Here is an 18,033-nt window from a genome sequence, read left to right on the forward strand (position 1 = left end):
GACTCCTCTACATACAAGTGATATGCAGGCTTAAAATGGCATAAAGAAATAAGAAAAAAAATCATTAAGGTCACTATGACGACCGTAAAACTTCCCCATAAAGTTCATCACTATGCACCTTCCGAAACCTTGTTTCAAGTTTGTCGGTAAACATCTTCGAAAATCGTGATAATGAGAACATGCCCTTAAATTTCGAATCACCTCCGACGTGGTATTCGTCTTGTAAATTGTGCTATAAATGACTTAAGTGTACAAAGTAGTTAGCCCACTTATACTATGTTTGGATCGTTAGTTTCAAATGTTGGCGCGTTAAAAATGCATAGGCTGCTTCTATCACGATTGTATATCCGGTTGAGCAGGTCAGTTGAGAGTCAGGCGGAGGCGTGGCGTGCGTGACGTACAGCACACCTTACACATCTGAACGAGAAGTCGAAGATCAACACGCTTCACGATGGTGAATCTCGGAGACATTTTTCCTAACTTTACTGCCGATACGACTGCAGGGGAAATATCTTTCCATGAGTGGTTAGCTGAATCGTAAGTGTTGTTTTATTGAGTAGAATAACTAAGTTGAGGACAGGTGCGTCTCGCTCACAAAGGTATCCCGTACATGTCAACGATATAAACTTTTAAAGCTTGTAGGCCTTATTAGAATGTCTTTTTGGATTGCCCGTTATTGCATTAAATCATGGCAATAATTTTGTAAATTGATACTGATTTTGTCACATTCTCTTCTTGTGCACCAATAATGCTGTAGGTGTCCTTTTCGTTTTATAACGGTATTTAAATTGACCTAAATCGAAGTACGTGCAAAATTGGCACGTTACACGGAGATTCAGTCGTATTGCATAAAGCATATAATATTTACACACGTATTTATTTTTCACAGGCGATGTTATACCTTGTTAAATTAAATCCAGATACATTTTCACTATTTCATGGAACATATTTTTACCAGATCTTCTCACAGCCAACTTTGAAAAACTTAAAAAAACAACCACCTAACTTCTGTTAAATGACATGTTGTTTTTTTCTTCAATTTCCTCCAACCCCTCCCCCCACCATGTATATTACTCACAACATTTACATCGAAACAATCTTCAGTATGTGGAAATGTTGAAGGAGGTCGATTGTCGGGTAGATGTAGAGATATATCCACATACAAAATTATCTAGACGTATTCATAGTGTGCATGGTGCATAGCCGATAGTGGCTATAACAGCCTTATTTTATGCACTGATTCATTAGAACACCTCTCATAGCTCTAAATGTATTGAGAACGTGACATTTCAGATTATATCAATCATCCCATGTATTAAAGTGCATGATTACAGTTATCGCAATATTAACGTGATTATAATTGAACGTTGGTAGACTTGTTAAAAAACATAGACATATCATTGTATGACACTTTTCAAGGATTCAGACTATTTAGCCTAGGTAGTTATGGTCAGTCTAATTCCTTATCCTAGACCCTAATACAAGTAAAGATTTCTTGATTAGTCATCCTCAAATACTCGAGGGGTTACAATCAGTTTTGGTCTCTGCACCCCTGGAACATGTCATGGCAGAATTTAAGGTTCCATGTGTGACACCTTGAGGATGAAACTTAGTAATTGTCAAATTGATTGTGCTAACTTTTGTAACAAATATATTCTGTTAACTTCTGATATTTATAAAACAGAAATAAATACATGTTTGAGCTATTTACAGCTTAAAATACCAGCCTAAATTGTAAACCACTTTCAGCCAAAAATATGAAGAAAATTATCTTTAGATAAAAAGCAGAGTATTTTTTTCCGTTTGACTTGTGTTTTTTTATCCTTTAATCTATTAGTATTATTTTTGTTACATAAATGAGATTCACTTCTCACTGGCGCACATAATGACTGGTGAGACTGGTCAGTGTTAAGTCAACATTAACTATGAAATATAGGGTAGATAAGATTGTACTAGATAACGATTACTGTGGTTGAGAAAGGACTTCAATGACTTCAGAATCCAGTGAACAAATACAAGCTAATGGTAGAAAGGTCTCATACTGGGCTTACATTCCTACCTTAACACTTTTGTGTAAGCATATTCGTTTTTCTCTGATAGGATGACAGAAAAAGGAGGTAATTTTTGATAATTTTATTTACTTTTTGACAAAATTTTCAAAAGAAACAGAGTTCATTACTGGTATATATTCAAAGTAGATCTGTCTAATTTTCATACCTGTATATGTTTGAGATAGATCTTTAGTATCAGGAACACAGAAAATGAAACCTTTGTGTGAAGCGTGCAAAGCAAAGGATTGTAATATGTAAATTACCTGCCTATTTCTAGCTGTAAGTAACTGATTATGTTTGTACATGTATTGGAGAAACGACTGAGATAAACAGCCAGTGGCTTGTTATAAAGTTTCTGTATGTCCTGGCTCATTGTCACATGACAAAACTAGATGGCAAGTCAGATTTGTAGTTTTAAGATATTTGAGAGCTGGGGTACAGGTTGTCAGAGATAAATTGTGACAAAGGTTGAAAGGTCATTTGGGGTTTGACAAACTTCTGGCTTATCTACATTGTACCTGTTAGCTTTATCATATACCTGATAATTTTAGAATATCAACTTAAACCAACTACTATGTATATACACTAGGAGTTTGTCCAAGGTTGTCCATCACAGTATATCCTTACTGATTTCCATTTGTGGACAAATGAACAACAATTGGCCCTTGAAGTAACATTAAGATTTAAACTATAAACTTAATTTTTTAAACAACTATTTCAAAGCAAATAATCTAATAGCTTTTGTTCATCTAAAAGCAGAGTGAACAGTACTTTAAATCAGCTTTACAGTAAAGAAACCTTATCCCTGTAATATTGCTTTAAATTTTTGTGCATTTGAAAGTTGTTTTGGAAGGGAAAATAAGACAATATTTTGCTTTAAACTGCTGCTTTTTTCATGCTTGAATGGGTTTTTACCAAAATAGGTCCGAAATATCATTGAAAGTGGAAAATCATTTCTTAAATTCAGGAGATTGTTTTGACCCCTAGAGACCTGGGAGTGGGCAAGGCCCCAATTGGGAAAGTTAATCAATATTTTGTTTCAGAATGCTACTCTTTCTTAATGCTTGAATGGATTTCAACCAGATTTGGTGTGAAACAATGAGAGTGGAGAATTATTTCTGAATTTCAGAAAATTAATTCAACACACAGTTAGTATGACTTTGATTTGCTCAAAACGTCACAGGGATCAAATGTATTGAAATGCTTAAGCAACTTCTTCTCAAGAACCGAAAGGCCCAGGATGAAAATATCAGGCCTGTAGCATGCTAGGATAAAGGGCTACGTAGTTTGTTAATATGTATGGCATTGATCCAATTTCAAGGTCACAGGTATCAAATGTGTTAAAAAGTTTAAATGACTTCTCAATAACCAAAAGGCCCAGGTTGCTCATATTGGACCAACTTTTAAGGTCACAGAGGTCCAATGTCTTGAAATGCTTAAGCAAATTCTTCTCAATCACCGAAAGGCCAAGGGTTTTGATATTAGGCCTGTAGCTTGCTTTTTCAACAAGAGTCAGGAGTAATGGCAGTTATATAGTGCATATATAAAGAATATGATTTTAAGTTTTTTTTTGAAAATGTCTTGATGAAGCAACAATGTCTTCTATGTAAACTGTAGAGTAGTTGAGCAATTTATTTAAGGCCTATTTTGCCACTTTCTTATATAGGTCTTTTTACTAATCTGGGGTTGATGCATGTTAAAACGATATTTTCTTTTTTACAGTTACCGTTTAAACCACGTCACAGGTCACCTATTTCTGTCTCTTTTAATAGGGACTGAGTTCTGACATTCATTCCAGACTGGTATAAAAAAAGTTGATAGATCATCAGATTAAGTTGGACTAAAAAGGTTTGGCAGCCATCTCTTAAGCTTAGTACTTAGCATACAAAAAAGGTTTCTTTAGGAGAAAACTTGATATGTGTATCTGGAGAAAACCCATGGTGTTCGGCTGGCAAGCTCATACATTTTTCTTTCAGATATAGGAAATTCCAATGGGGGACTGTTGGTATATATGAATACTCGCCAGATGTCAATAGGCATGGGTAATTCTGATATTTTGGATGGTAATTAATCTCTATTTAAATTATGTTTTGATACACTGAATAGTTTGTAATTTCATGAGATATTTAATTTCAACATGTTCATGCTTAATAAAGATATGGTGTAATAACCCAGCTGACATTCCTAAAGTGAACGAAAATCTCAGGACATGCAGTACCTGCTTTGTTTGAGGACATTGACACTGTTCGCAGATATGCCTGAAATTTAAAACCTGTGAACTACTAGCCTAGAAAAATTAAAAAACAATGATACAGCCATTCCTGCAGGTTTTGAATTTAGTTTGCTAACCAATCTTCACTTCAAGGAAGGTCAGATGTTACATAAGTTGAAAAACTTTAGTATAGTGTTACACTTCAATCTGTAACCTACCTACAAAGTATAAAGAAGAAGCTACCCAGCTGACATTCCTAAAGTGAACGAAAATCTCAGGACATGCAGTACCTGCTTTGTTTGAGGACATTGACACTGTTCGCAGATATGCCTGAAATTTAAAACCTGTGAACTACTAGCCTAGAAAAATTAAAAAACCATGATACAGTAGTACTGTGCATGTTTGAAGGTACATACTGCACAGGGATCAATCTGGGATAAAGGGTGCCCTGTTTGTGAATAGGAGAAAATATCTTGGGATCCAAAGTGCAACAGGAGGAAGCCTCCATAGCTGAAAATAATTTACAGTCATTCAGCACTTTGTGATTGACTGTTCAAACAACTTTAGAATAATGTAACATTCTTCACAAAACAGAAAATATACAAAATATATCAAATTCTATTCAAAAGCAATCAAACTGAAAACCTAAATATATTTTCTGTTGAAAAGGGGGAAATTCTAAGAGAAAATTTATGTTAAATAGGGAGTATATGGTAGTATGGGAATATAAGCTGCACAGGGAAAGTACCCTAACAATTATAGGCTAGAGGACATGCATACATTAACCAGAATTTTAGGCTAGGGTTGTACCTGGTATATCCTTGTCACCTATTGTCAATCTTGTTATTGTTGGTGGCAGTTTCTCAGCCAGAAGGGGATAAAGTTTCATACTTGTTCAGTTAAGGTGGTATCAGTGTCTACTTCCCTCTCCCTACAAGCTTTAAACTAGAGTAGGGGGAATGTGATAAATTCCATGGCATAGCTTGAAATATGTGTTTAAACAAAGGGATGCTATTATTGAAAATATTGTTTATTTTTCCATGGCCATTATAGGTCACCTCCTCCCTCTACATCCTCTTCTACTCTTACCATTCCTGCAGGTTTCGAATTAGGTTTGTTTACTGATCTTCACTTTGTTTACTGATCTTCACTTCAAGGAAGGTAAAATATCACCTAAGTTAAAAACTTTAGTATAGTGTTAAACTTCAGTCTGTAACCTACCTACAAAGTATAAAGAACAAACAAAATCTCTCACAGATATTACTGATTGCTCTGTAATTATATGTGATTGTGACTTTCAATCCATGTAAGTATTTATCAAATATGTATATATTGCCTTTGAAATAAAAAGTGTTTTGATATGTCATTATATAATCAAGGAACATCTTAAAAATCAAATGAGAGGTTACCTACTTACAGGTCAAGGTTAATACTGGGTCAGATGTCAAGGTCAGTTTTTCATATTAATGCATCTTGTAATGAGATTGTGATTGTTAACAGTATAAAACTTCAGAGCCAGATGATCTGGTTAAAGATTGATTCTTCAAAAGTAATTTATTTCTGTCATCTTTATTCATTCATGTGACTTAAAATCTGTGAACTTCTCAGTGGTTGCTGCTAAGAGATGTTTTATTGTACTGAAACATAGTGAATAGAATGTTTTAAAAATAATGTGTTTCAATTCCACGGTTTGGTGAGTTTTAATATCAACCTTACAGGCTATAAAATTTGCACTGTTAAGGGATGTAATTTTCACTGAATATTTATCTTACCTTTCAAAATGTTGTCATTTCATGGATAGGTACTGGTTTACTTATGAGGTCAAATTTTAAATTTTCCTCATGAAAGATTAAAATATAATGATTGTATTCTAATTCGGTAGTAAAACTGGATTTACAGGTAACTGATAATAGTAGACTCCTGTCAAATGTTTACTTCTTGTATCATATTTAAAAGGCATTGATATAAGTCCATGTCTAGTAACAAGCCAACCCAATATATCTCAACAGATATTTTGTCATTATCCAGTAATATAAAACCAGATATCTCCTAGACTTAATTGCCAGTAGTAAACATTATTACCTTAGCACAGCTGACCCTTTTTGCTAGAGAAATACATTATATGTCTTTAACTATTAAAGAAAATTTGATATGAGCATTCTTGAAAAGATAAAATAACTTTTTAATTCACTGATTTCTTCATATGATATGTGTGCTAAATAAAGCTTTATTCTTTAATGCAGGTGAAATACTTGATGCTTGATTTCAAGGTATGAAAATGTAAATAACCACACTCTAGTGTTGAAGCCTAAGAAGACCTTAAGTCATTCACTGATTTCTTTGTGTGATATTTAACAAACAATTTTATTCTCTAAATACTTCTTGTAAACCTCAGGTACTTTACAGTTGATTTTGAGGTATGTAAATGTTTGATGATATGGTGATGTTTACTCACGTCTAGAACAAATCACGTATCACATCTTATAGACATAAGATAAACCAAAGTCAAGGTATAGTTGTGTCCTGGCTTGTTGTCTTAGCAGAGATAAATATTCTGTCATGTCCATACAATTAGGGAAGCATCTGAAAGTCTACTGACAATGTCACCCTTTTTATATCATCATGTAAGCCCATGTAAGAATCAAGAGTTAACATTTTAATGTAACTGTTTAAACTTTTTGTTGTTAATTTTCAAGGTGTTTTGAGCAGCAGAACAAGTGTTACAAATTTTTGAGAATTTTTTACAGTAAAAATCTCAATCCTTTTGTTTAACTTTACAAGTCTGTAATATATAAAGATTCAACGCTGGCACTAACTTGTTTCAATTTGTCAGTAAAGAAATGTTTTAAATTTGACTTGAATTAATTTCATATACTTGACTGACCCACTTTCAAGACTGTCGTATTTTAAAGATTATTTTCTTTGCAAGGTATCAATGACTTTGTTTACAAAACCAGTTCTGATTTTTGAAACCTGTTTATTTTCAGAATTTTAGAATTATGAACTTACTTCAGAGAATAATTGTCTTCTTCCTTATGTTATATACTACAGATGGGCCATTTTGTTTTCCCACCCGGCTGATTTTACACCAGTGTGTACAACAGAGCTTGCTACTGTCCAAAAACTGGTACCAGAGTTCACGAAACGAAAGGTGAAACTCATCGCTCTGTCCTGCGATGATACTGAATCGCACCATGCTTGGAAAAAGGTATACATGTAGTTTGTTTTGTGAGATGTTAGTGATTGGGTTTTCTCACACCTCAGGTAGGGATATCTCACCCAATCTCAGGCCTAGAACCCATACATGCAGTTTTGTGGAATTTGTAACACATTAATGTATTCATCCTCGTGTCGGAATGTATATATATAGAAATCGGTTCAAAATTTACAATCTGCTTTATGTTATCTGTTTTATCTTGGACTAAGATCCTGTAACATCCTAACCTCGGCTAACGTCTTGGTTGGGATTATGTTACAGGATCTTAGCCCTCGACTGAGATACCCCCATCCTTCTCAGTTAAAGGTAACAGATTTGATTAATCTCCACATCCTACTGAACTGACCTGTGACAGAAGACTGATTACTAACTATTGCTATCTTACTTGGATATGATTTTATTTATCACGTCATCAGACTCAAAGGGTTTCTACCAAATTTGGTCTGATGCATCATTGGATGAGGTTAATTTACCATTTCATAAATCTATAAATTCCCCTAGGGGTGCAGGAACAAGGTCCCAAAGGGGCAGGCGCTGAAATTAGATTTAAAAGCCTACTCCTCCTTTCTGCTTGATGGATTTCAACAAGCTTTGGCCTGCTTCATCAGTTAGGGTAGGCAATTATTTCTTAAATTCAGAAATTATAATCAACCCTTAGGGACTTGGAGGTGGGGCCACAAATGGGGGAAATAAGACAATATTTTGCTTGAAAATGCTACTTTTTTATGCTTGAATGGATTTCAACCAAATTTTGTCTGAAACATCATTGAGATAGGGAATCTTTCCATAAATTCAGAAAGTTGATTTGACCCCTACAGATTTCGGGGTGGGCCCAAAAGGAGAAATTAGGCAATATTTTGCTTCAAAATGCTACTCTTTCTTAATGCTTGAATGGATTTCAACCAGATTTGGTGGAGTGGAGAATAATTTCTTAAATTCAGAAATTTGACCTCTAGTTAATGGGATTGACCTGGATCCTCTTGAAAGGTCAAAGGGATCTAATAAGTTTGAATTTTCAAAGGACTTCTTCTCAATAACTATAAGAACCAGGGTGCTGATATTGGATCAATGATCGAGGCACATGTGTCATATGTGTTGAAGGGTGCTGATATTGGATCAATGATCGAGGCACATGTGTCATATGTGTTGAAGTGCTTAAGCAACTTCTTCTCAATAACCGAAAGGCCAAGGGCCTTGATATTGTGCCTGTAGCTTGCTTTTTCAACTATGGCAATTGTGTAGTGCATGTATAAAGAAATATGATTTCATGTTTGTAGAAAATGTCTTGATGAACCAGCAATGTATTCTATGTAAGCTGTAGAGTAGATGAGCAATTTATTTTAGGCCTATTTCGCCTCTTCCATATATGGTTCTTTAAAGTCAAATGACCGTTAAGGCCCATGAGCCTCTTGTTTCTTTTCTTTTTGTGTGAAGAGCTTATATGCTACTCTTACAGAGTTTGAGAATAAGCTGATTACATATTAAGCCATACCAAAAAATAATTATGGCCCTGCACGAAAGTAACCAAGGTGTCCATCTGTTCACCAGTCCATCAGTACTTTTGTTTCTTTGTGATAACTTGAGTTTCTTTGAGCCAATCAAGTATAAACTTCATTCAGTACTTCCTTTGCGAAAATGCTTGTATAGGATAGCTTTTCATCTTCAAAGGTCAAAAGTTCACTGTTACTATAGATAAAAGGTCAGTTTTGATTTGAAAACTAGAGTTTTCTTTGGCCAATCAAACTCAAACCTCATACAATGCTGCCTTACAAAAATGGCTTGCTTTGGATTGCTTTTCAGGTCCCAGGGTCAATGGTCCAGATTACTGTTACTCTAAGTAGGAAATTGATTTCTGTGATATGACTTGGGTTCCCTTTGGCCAATCAATCTCAAACTTCATACAATGTTTTCTTACTGACAGTGTATACTAGGGATTACTTTTCAGGCCCAGAAGTCAAAGTCTGAGGTTATTGTTGCAATAATTGAAAATCCATTACCGGTATGTGGAATAACTTGAGTTTGCTATAGCCAATCTAACTCAGACTTGATGCAATGCTTCTTAACCAAAAGTGCTTGTTTGAGATTGCCATTCAGGTCCATATTTTACTGTAACTATAAGTTAAAATTAGTTTCTGAATGAAAAATTAAGTTTGCTGTGCCCCATCTGAATCAAACTTCATACAATGCATTCTTACCAAAAGTGCTTGCTTAGTGTAACACGGAACGAGTCTCGGTTTAGCATTCGAGGGAAAAAACCCAGGAAAACCAGAATAATTACATGTATATATACAAAGTTATTTACATTAAATAGACCTAAATACTGACCAGTTCACACTCGCTCTCACACTCGCTATAATTCAGTTACTTATCTCTACTAGTAATGGTAGATCCTACAATCTGTTCACAGATAGATGGGTTGTTGTAATACTTCACTAACAGCATACGTTGACAGTGAATAATTGATATATCTCCAGTAGCACAGACCGTGCTAGCAGTATACACAGTACAAGAAGGTAAAATCCTCAGGTGATGAGGGTAACAACCTCGGTCCAATAACCCTGGCCATCAAACCAGAAGCTTGGTACACTCCAGGGCTCTCCATGTAGCCTGCCTTTGAGTGTGACATTTCTTATATTGGCTGACTTTGACCCCGACGACATATAGTGCTGGTCGGTCCTGAGGCCACTTGATGAAGGTCTGTTAGTCACCTTTTTGCTGGCTCTAGGTGATGCTTATGTCATCTGCTTATCATGTAAAGCCCAGTCAGTGTTCTGGGCTCTGTTCTATAACATACTATGGTCAACAAAACTGACCTGAACACAGGTAAACTGGTACCATACACAACCTTCCCGGTCACACACCACCCATACTCACTCACGCATTCACACATACGCTCACGTGATCCATTTCCTTACAAAAAATATGTTACCACACACTTGGATTTGCGACACTTGGGATATTGCTTTTTATATCGTAAGTTCTAAGGTCAAGGTCACTGTTATTATAAATATAAAAAAACAGATTAATGAATGTATTTGTTAGTAGGGTTTTTTTTTGTAACAGTCATTCTTGACTTTTGAGGCAAAGTGTACTTAAGGTGTTGTCAGTAATCTGTCAGTCTGAGGGATATGTGTCTAAGGGTTGGTTACTTTTGTAAGTAGTTTACTAAGGTAGTGCCTTAACATAGAAAAAGAAGTGTTATGATGTCCTTTTAAATAAGACTACTGTGATGTAGGATGCTGCAAGATGTATGACTCAAATCAATGAAATATGATCATATAGCAATTAAATAGTACTGATATTTTACTCCTTTTTTACACGACCAGGATGTGTTAGGATACTGCAAGGATGGTGATACAGCTTCAGACCTTGCCTTCCCAATCATCTCTGACCCAAAACGGACATTGGCAGTCAAATTTGGGATGGTTGACCCTGATGAGAAGGATAAGACAGGACTCCCCTTGACCTGCAGAGCAGTAAGTTGTTGAGACATGAAGGTACATGGTATCTCTCATTGCTGCTTGTCATACAGAATGATAATGTTCACTGTCTCCCAATTAGTAATGAAATCTGGGAGTTTGTGTTTTCCTAAATAACTGAAATATTATTTTATATATATGCCTATGCCCCATGATGATGTAAAATCTATACAGGTTTTTAAAGGAGTTTCTGTTTCATTTCGGAACGTAAACTCAATTATTTACATACAGTTAATAGAAAATTCATCAATGGCATGTGTATTAGAAAAAGGAAAATATTAAATTCTGTTTATCACATAAATTTATTAATATATAATGTATTATGAATTTGATGAGCTCAGTAGAGTCTCACATTTCCCCTTTGGGAGGGAGTAATGTTTACTATAAAAAAAACCCCCACTTTTTTATTATCATTTCTCATGGTTTAAACTTGGTTAGAATCCTCAACAGGGGATGGCACTTTATGTTATGCACAGTTTACATTTGTATTACATGTCATTGTAAAGTATTAGAAGAAATGCTTAAGAAAAACCAATGCATTGCAGTCTGAATCGTATAACTACTAATTTAACATCAAAATCTTTTTACTGATAGGTATTCATTATTGGCCCTGACAAGAAGTTGAAGTTATCACTGCTGTACCCAGCCACTACTGGCAGGAATTTCACGTAAGTCTTTATCATATAGACAACACAGGGAGGTTTAACAACATATGAGACGGCCAATCACACTCAGGTCAGCCAGTTAATGATAGATGTTGTTATGCTGACTGTGACACAAGGTGCATATCAAACCATCTTGTTATGTAAATCTCTGACATTGTTTGAATTTAGGAATGCTAACTACTTCTCTTCACTATATTTAAGGGAAGAATTTGCGCAAGTAATCATTTGAACACTTTATGTACCCTAGAAGGGTGTCTAGGGGAACAGCATCAATTTTGCAGTGAAACAAGGGTAGGTTTTCCTTCAGCTAGCTGTCATCCTGCTCAAGTCTTTATAAATAGTTTACAAGAAGAGGAAAGGATTCTTTTAAAGCAAATTACATATGCCTGATTCCTTTTGCTCTATTTAGAAAAATTATTAGATGAATACTTTTTGTAATGTCCTTGAATTGAAGTGATGACTGATTATTAAGGAGTTACAAAAATGATCGCCAAGTTATCCCCCTTCTTTTGTGCAAAGTTGAAATAGAATTAAATTTCATCAATATTCCATGAGATTTTGTGGGCAAATGATTTAGTATAGCAGTGGAATATGTGTCTGAAATAGGAAGTATCAAATCTTTCAGCTTCTCAGGATGCAGTCACACAGTAATGTCTACATGACATTCGAAACAAAACTAAACAAGATGAAACACTTTATCAAATATTTGTCTCCTCTTGTTTTCCTTTAATATTTCTTATTGAGGGATAACCAGTTTAAATTTCAATTTAAAGAAATCTTTACTGACAAAAATCAAAATTGTTAAAGACAACATTCAATACATTACCACCATGATTGAATGTTTACCCCAATGACATGTCTCATAAACTACCTTCATTTCAAAAGAGTCGCTAATAGAAATAACTTCTATTTATTATATATATGTATGGAATAAAAAGCAAAAGAGTTAAACGAATTCTGAAGTTTAGCTAAATGCTTGAATGAATTTAATAAATGCACTCGAGTACCCTGTCATATTTGTTATTATCTGAAAAAAACAAATTCATGGTCATATTATTTCACCAACAGAGAGATCCTGCGTGTTGTTGACTCCCTCCAACTGACTGCCACCCAAAAGGTTGCTACACCAGCTAACTGGGAGGTATGTGATAGCTTTCAATGTTTCCAGTGCAGTTATCATGCTCTTCCACTTTAATACACATCCCATCATAAAGTGTATCCCAACATATATATACTATAATAGTAATATGTTACACATTAACATTGTCTTATGTTATACTGTAATGTTGTGTTATGTTATACTGTAATGTTGTGTTATGTTATACTGTAATGTTGTGTTATGTTATACTGTAATGTTGTGTTATTTTATACTGTAATGTTGTGTTATTTTATACTGTAATATTGTGTTATTTTATACTGTAATGTTGTGTTATGTTATACTGTAATGTTGTGTTATTTTATACTGTAATGTTGTGTTATGTTATACTGTAATGTTGTGTTATTTTATACTGTAATGTTGTGTTATGTTATACTGTAATGTTGTGTTATTTTATACTGTAATGTTGTGTTATGTTATACTGTAATATTGTGTTATGTTATACTGTAATATTGTGTTATGTTATACTGTAATGTTGTGTTATGTTATACTGTAATGTTGTGGGATGTTATACTGTAATGTTGTGTTATGTTATGCTGTAATGTTGTGTTATTTTATACTGTAACATTGTCTTATGTTATACTGTAATGTTGTGTTATGTTATACTGTAATATTGTGTTATGTTATACTGTAATATTGTGTTATGTTATACTGTAATATTGTATGATGTTATGCTGTAATATTATATGATGTTATGCTTTAATATTATATGATGTTATGCTGTAATATTATATGATGTTGTAGTGTAATATTGTATGAAATGTGTTCTGTAATAGCATATGGTAATATAATAATTAGGATAAAAACATGCTGATCTCCAATATGTGTTGTATTTTAACAGCCAGGAAAGGAGGTGATGGTTGTTCCTTCGCTATCACCGCAAGAGGCAAAAGAAAAATTCCCAGAACATAGAGTTGTGGAAGTTCCATCCGGGAAGCCCTACCTTCGTCTTACCCCGATTTAATCGTGGAATATAGCCAAACCGAAGTGTGACACCATTGGAAACATTGTGATAAAGTACCAGATTTTGTTCACTCACAACATTTGACTTGAAATAGTTTTTTAAGAAAGAGGGTTATTCGAGATTTTTCCAAATTTACCAGTTTACTGCAGAATTATCCACCTCTTTATGTATGCCTCAGTTTCATTCTTCAATTACAATGGGCATGATGGCTTGGTAAATCTTTGTAAGTCACTAGATGTCTAGGGTCACCTGACATTGCTATATGGATGTTGTTAAATAAAACCACATTCCTACTCACCAGCCAATGAACATGGTGTTTTTAGGACATTGCATTTAATGTACTTCTTACAATTCCACTTAGAACATATCATTTACATTAAGGTCTTCATATCAACTAACACAACATAGTGCTTAATCTTTTAAAAGAAAATACGAATATGGTATCTATGTTGCTTTCACACAGGAAGTTTGGAAATTCTGTAGTATGTTGTTTGTACTTTATTGCTATATAAATATGTGTTCTTACTTAGAAATTTGGTTGTTATATACATACACATGTACTCATACTCGCACATATTCAAATGCTAGCTCCAACTCAAGTTCTTTTGTAAAATTAATAAGCATTCTGACATTTTTGGTGCATTGAAAAAATTGCATTTAGAACAGTTGCAGAAATAAATGCATCCTGTTTCATGTTCTACTTGTTTGTTCTTTATTTGTTTCCAAGGATTTATATTTGATTTTCTCTTCAGTCTTACCTGTAGACATTGTGAAAAAGAAATAAATTGTATGCAATATGAATAGTTGCTTGAATAAATTTTTGAACTTTGAATTTATACATACTTTGTGTCGTTTTCATAGCTATCATGTTTCGTCCATCATCCTGTGGCGTCCACTGTGCATAAACTTTCCATTCAGATGACTTCTTCTCAATAACCAGAAGGCTCAGGGTACTGATATTGGGTCTGTAGCATTATTGGATGTAGAGCTACCAAGTTTGTTAATGGGAATGACCTTGACCTACTTTCAAAGTCACAGAGGTCAAATATGTTAAAATATTTAAACAACTTCTTCTTGATAACCAAATCAAAAATTGAACCTTTATTCACTATAATGTTAAAGCCATTTGGTGCATGAACTTCCACCTTTGTGTATGTAGTATTATACAGCAGAAGTCCTGTTGATTGTCTTTCAATCTCATAAATCTGTACTCAAGTGCATGCACCTATGATTTACTAGTGATTTGTCAGATGAAGGCAACAATGTATTCATTGAAACATTACATGCCGTTTAACTGAAGTATACGGTGCAGGAGATTGTAATGAAATAACAAAGCTGTTTAGCTGTAGTATACGGTGCAGGAGATTGTAATGAACAAAGCTGTTTAGCTGTAGTATACGGTGCAGGAGATTGTAATGAACAAAGCTGTTTAGCTGTAGTATACGGTGCAGGAGATTGTAATGAACAAAGCTGTTTAGCTGTAGTATACGGTGCAGGAGATTGTAATGAACAAAGCTGTTTAGCTGTAGTATACAGTGCAGGAGATTGTAATGAACAAAGCTGTTTAGCTGTAGTATACAGTGCAGGAGATTGTAATGAACAAAGCTGTTTAGCTGTAGTATACGGTGCAGGAGATTGTAATGAACAAAGCTGTTTAGCTGTAGTATACGGTGCAGGAGATTGTAATGAACAAAGCTGTTTAGCTGTAGTATACGGTGCAGGAGATTGTAATGAACAAAGCTGTTTAGCTGTAGTATACAGTGCAGGAGATTGTAATGAACAAAGCTGTTTAGCTGTAGTTTACAGTGCAGGAGATTGTAATGAACAAAGCTGTTTAGCTATAGTATACGGTGCAGGAGATTGTAATGAACAAAGCTGTTTAGCTGTAGTATACGGTGCAGGAGATTGTAATGAACAAAGCTGTTTAGCTGTAGTATACAGTGCAGGAGATTGTAATGAACAAAGCTGTTTAGCTGTAGTATACAGTGCAGGAGATTGTAATGAACAAAGCTGTTTAGCTGTAGTATACAGTGCAGGAGATTGTAATGAACAAAGCTGTTTAGCTGTAGTATACAGTGCAGGAGATTGTAATGAAATAACAAAGCTGTTTAGCTGTAGTATACGGCACAGGAGATTGTAATGAAATAACAAAGCTGTTTAGCTATAGTATACGGCGCAGGAGATTGTAATGAAATAACAAAGCTGTTTAGCTGTAGTATACGGTGCAGGAGATTGTAATGAACAAAGCTGTTTAGCTGTAGTATACAGTGCAGGAGATTGTAATGAACTAACAAAGCTGTTTAGCTGTAGTATACGGTGCAGGAGATTGTAATGAACAAAGCTGTTTAGCTGTAGTATACGGTGCAGGAGATTGTAATGAACAAAGCTGTTTAGCTGTAGTATACGGTGCAGGAGATTGTAATGAACAAAGCTGTTTAGCTGTAGTATACGGTGCAGGAGATTGTAATGAACTAACAAAGCTGTTTAGCTGTAGTATACGGTGCAGGAGATTGTAATGAACAAAGCTGTTTAGCTGTAGTATACAGTGCAGGAGATTGTAATGAACTAACAAAGCTGTTTAGCTGTAGTATACGGTGCAGGAGATTGTAATGAACTAACAAAGCTGTTTAGCTGTAGTATACGGTGCAGGAGATTGTAATGAACAAAGCTGTTTAGCTGTAGTATACGGTGCAGGAGATTGTAATGAACAAAGCTGTTTAGCTGTAGTATACGGTGCAGGAGATTGTAATGAACAAAGCTGTTTAGCTGTAGTATACGGTGCAGGAGATTGTAATGAACAAAGCTGTTTAGCTGTAGTATACGGTGCAGGAGATTGTAATGAACTAACAAAGCTGTTTAGCTGTAGTATACGGTGCAGGAGATTGTAATGAAATAACAAAGCTGTTTAGCTGTAGTATACGGTGCAGGAGATTGTAATGAACAAAGCTGTTTAGCTGTAGTATACGGTGCAGGAGATTGTAATGAAATAACAAAGCTGTTTAGCTGTAGTATACAGTGCAGGAGATTGTAATGAACTAACAAAGCTGTTTAGCTGTAGTATACGGTGCAGGAGATTGTAATGAACAAAGCTGTTTAGCTGTAGTATACGGTGCAGGAGATTGTAATGAACTAACAAAGCTGTTTAGCTGTAGTATACGGTGCAGGAGATTGTAATTAACAAAGCTGTTTAGCTGTAGTATACGGTGCAGGAGATTGTAATGAACAAAGCTGTTTAGCTGTAGTATACGGTGCAGGAGATTGTAATGAACAAAGCTGTTTAGCTGTAGTATACAGTGCAGGAGATTGTAATGAACTAACAAAGCTGTTTAGCTGTAGTATATGGTGCAGGAGATTGTAATGAACTAACAAAGCTGTTTAGCTGTAGTATACGGTGCAGGAGATTGTAATGAAATAACAAAGCTGTTTAGCTGTAGTATACAGTGCAGGAGATTGTAATGAACTAACAAAGCTGTTTAGCTGTAGTATACGGTGCAGGAGATTGTAATGAACTAACAAAGCTGTTTAGCTGTAGTATACGGTGCAGGAGATTGTAATGAACTAACAAAGCTGTTTAGCTGTAGTATACGGTGCAGGAGATTGTAATGAACAAAGCTGTTTAGCTGTAGTATACGGTGCAGGAGATTGTAATGAACAAAGCTGTTTAGCTGTAGTAACGGTGCAGGAGATTGTAATGAACAAAGCTGTTTAGCTGTAGTATACAGTGCAGGAGATTGTAATGAACTAACAAAGCTGTTTAGCTGTAGTATACGGTGCAGGAGATTGTAATGAAATAACAAAGCTGTTTAGCTGTAGTATACGGTGCAGGAGATTGTAATGAACAAAGCTGTTTAGCTGTAGTATACGGTGCAGGAGATTGTAATAAAATAACAAAGCTGTTTAGCTGTAGTATACAGTGCAGGAGATTGTAATGAACTAACAAAGCTGTTTAGCTGTAGTATACGGTGCAGGAGATTGTAATGAACAAAGCTGTTTAGCTGTAGTATACGGTGCAGGAGATTGTAATGAACTAACAAAGCTGTTTAGCTGTAGTATACGGTGCAGGAGATTGTAATGAACAAAGCTGTTTAGCTGTAGTATACGGTGCAGGAGATTGTAATGAACAAAGCTGTTTAGCTGTAGTATACGGTGCAGGAGATTGTAATGAACAAAGCTGTTTAGCTGTAGTATACGGTGCAGGAGATTGTAATGAACTAACAAAGCTGTTTAGCTGTAGTATACGGTGCAGGAGATTGTAATGAACAAAGCTGTTTAGCTGTAGTATACGGTGC

The 18,033-nt window shown here is 35.0% G+C and overlaps 1 protein-coding gene across 1 annotated transcript; it reads left to right on the forward strand.

Moving 5' to 3' along the window:
* The first annotated feature begins 395 nt into the window (after positions 1-395).
* Positions 396-14,439, forward strand: LOC132558050 (peroxiredoxin-6-like). The gene is made up of 6 exons (XM_060222577.1): positions 396-537; positions 7,315-7,471; positions 10,807-10,956; positions 11,554-11,627; positions 12,693-12,765; positions 13,622-14,439. The coding sequence occupies exons 1-6, from the start codon at positions 452-454 to the stop codon at positions 13,742-13,744; spliced, it is 663 nt and encodes a 220-aa protein (XP_060078560.1). The 5' UTR covers positions 396-451; the 3' UTR covers positions 13,745-14,439.
* The last annotated feature ends 3,594 nt before the right edge of the window (positions 14,440-18,033 follow it).

This window comes from Ylistrum balloti, unplaced genomic scaffold (genome assembly GCF_031769215.1).
Source record: "Ylistrum balloti isolate Yb309-2 unplaced genomic scaffold, AGI_CSIRO_Ybal_v1 Utg369658, whole genome shotgun sequence".
In the NCBI taxonomy this organism is placed as follows: domain Eukaryota; kingdom Metazoa; phylum Mollusca; class Bivalvia; order Pectinida; family Pectinidae; genus Ylistrum; species Ylistrum balloti.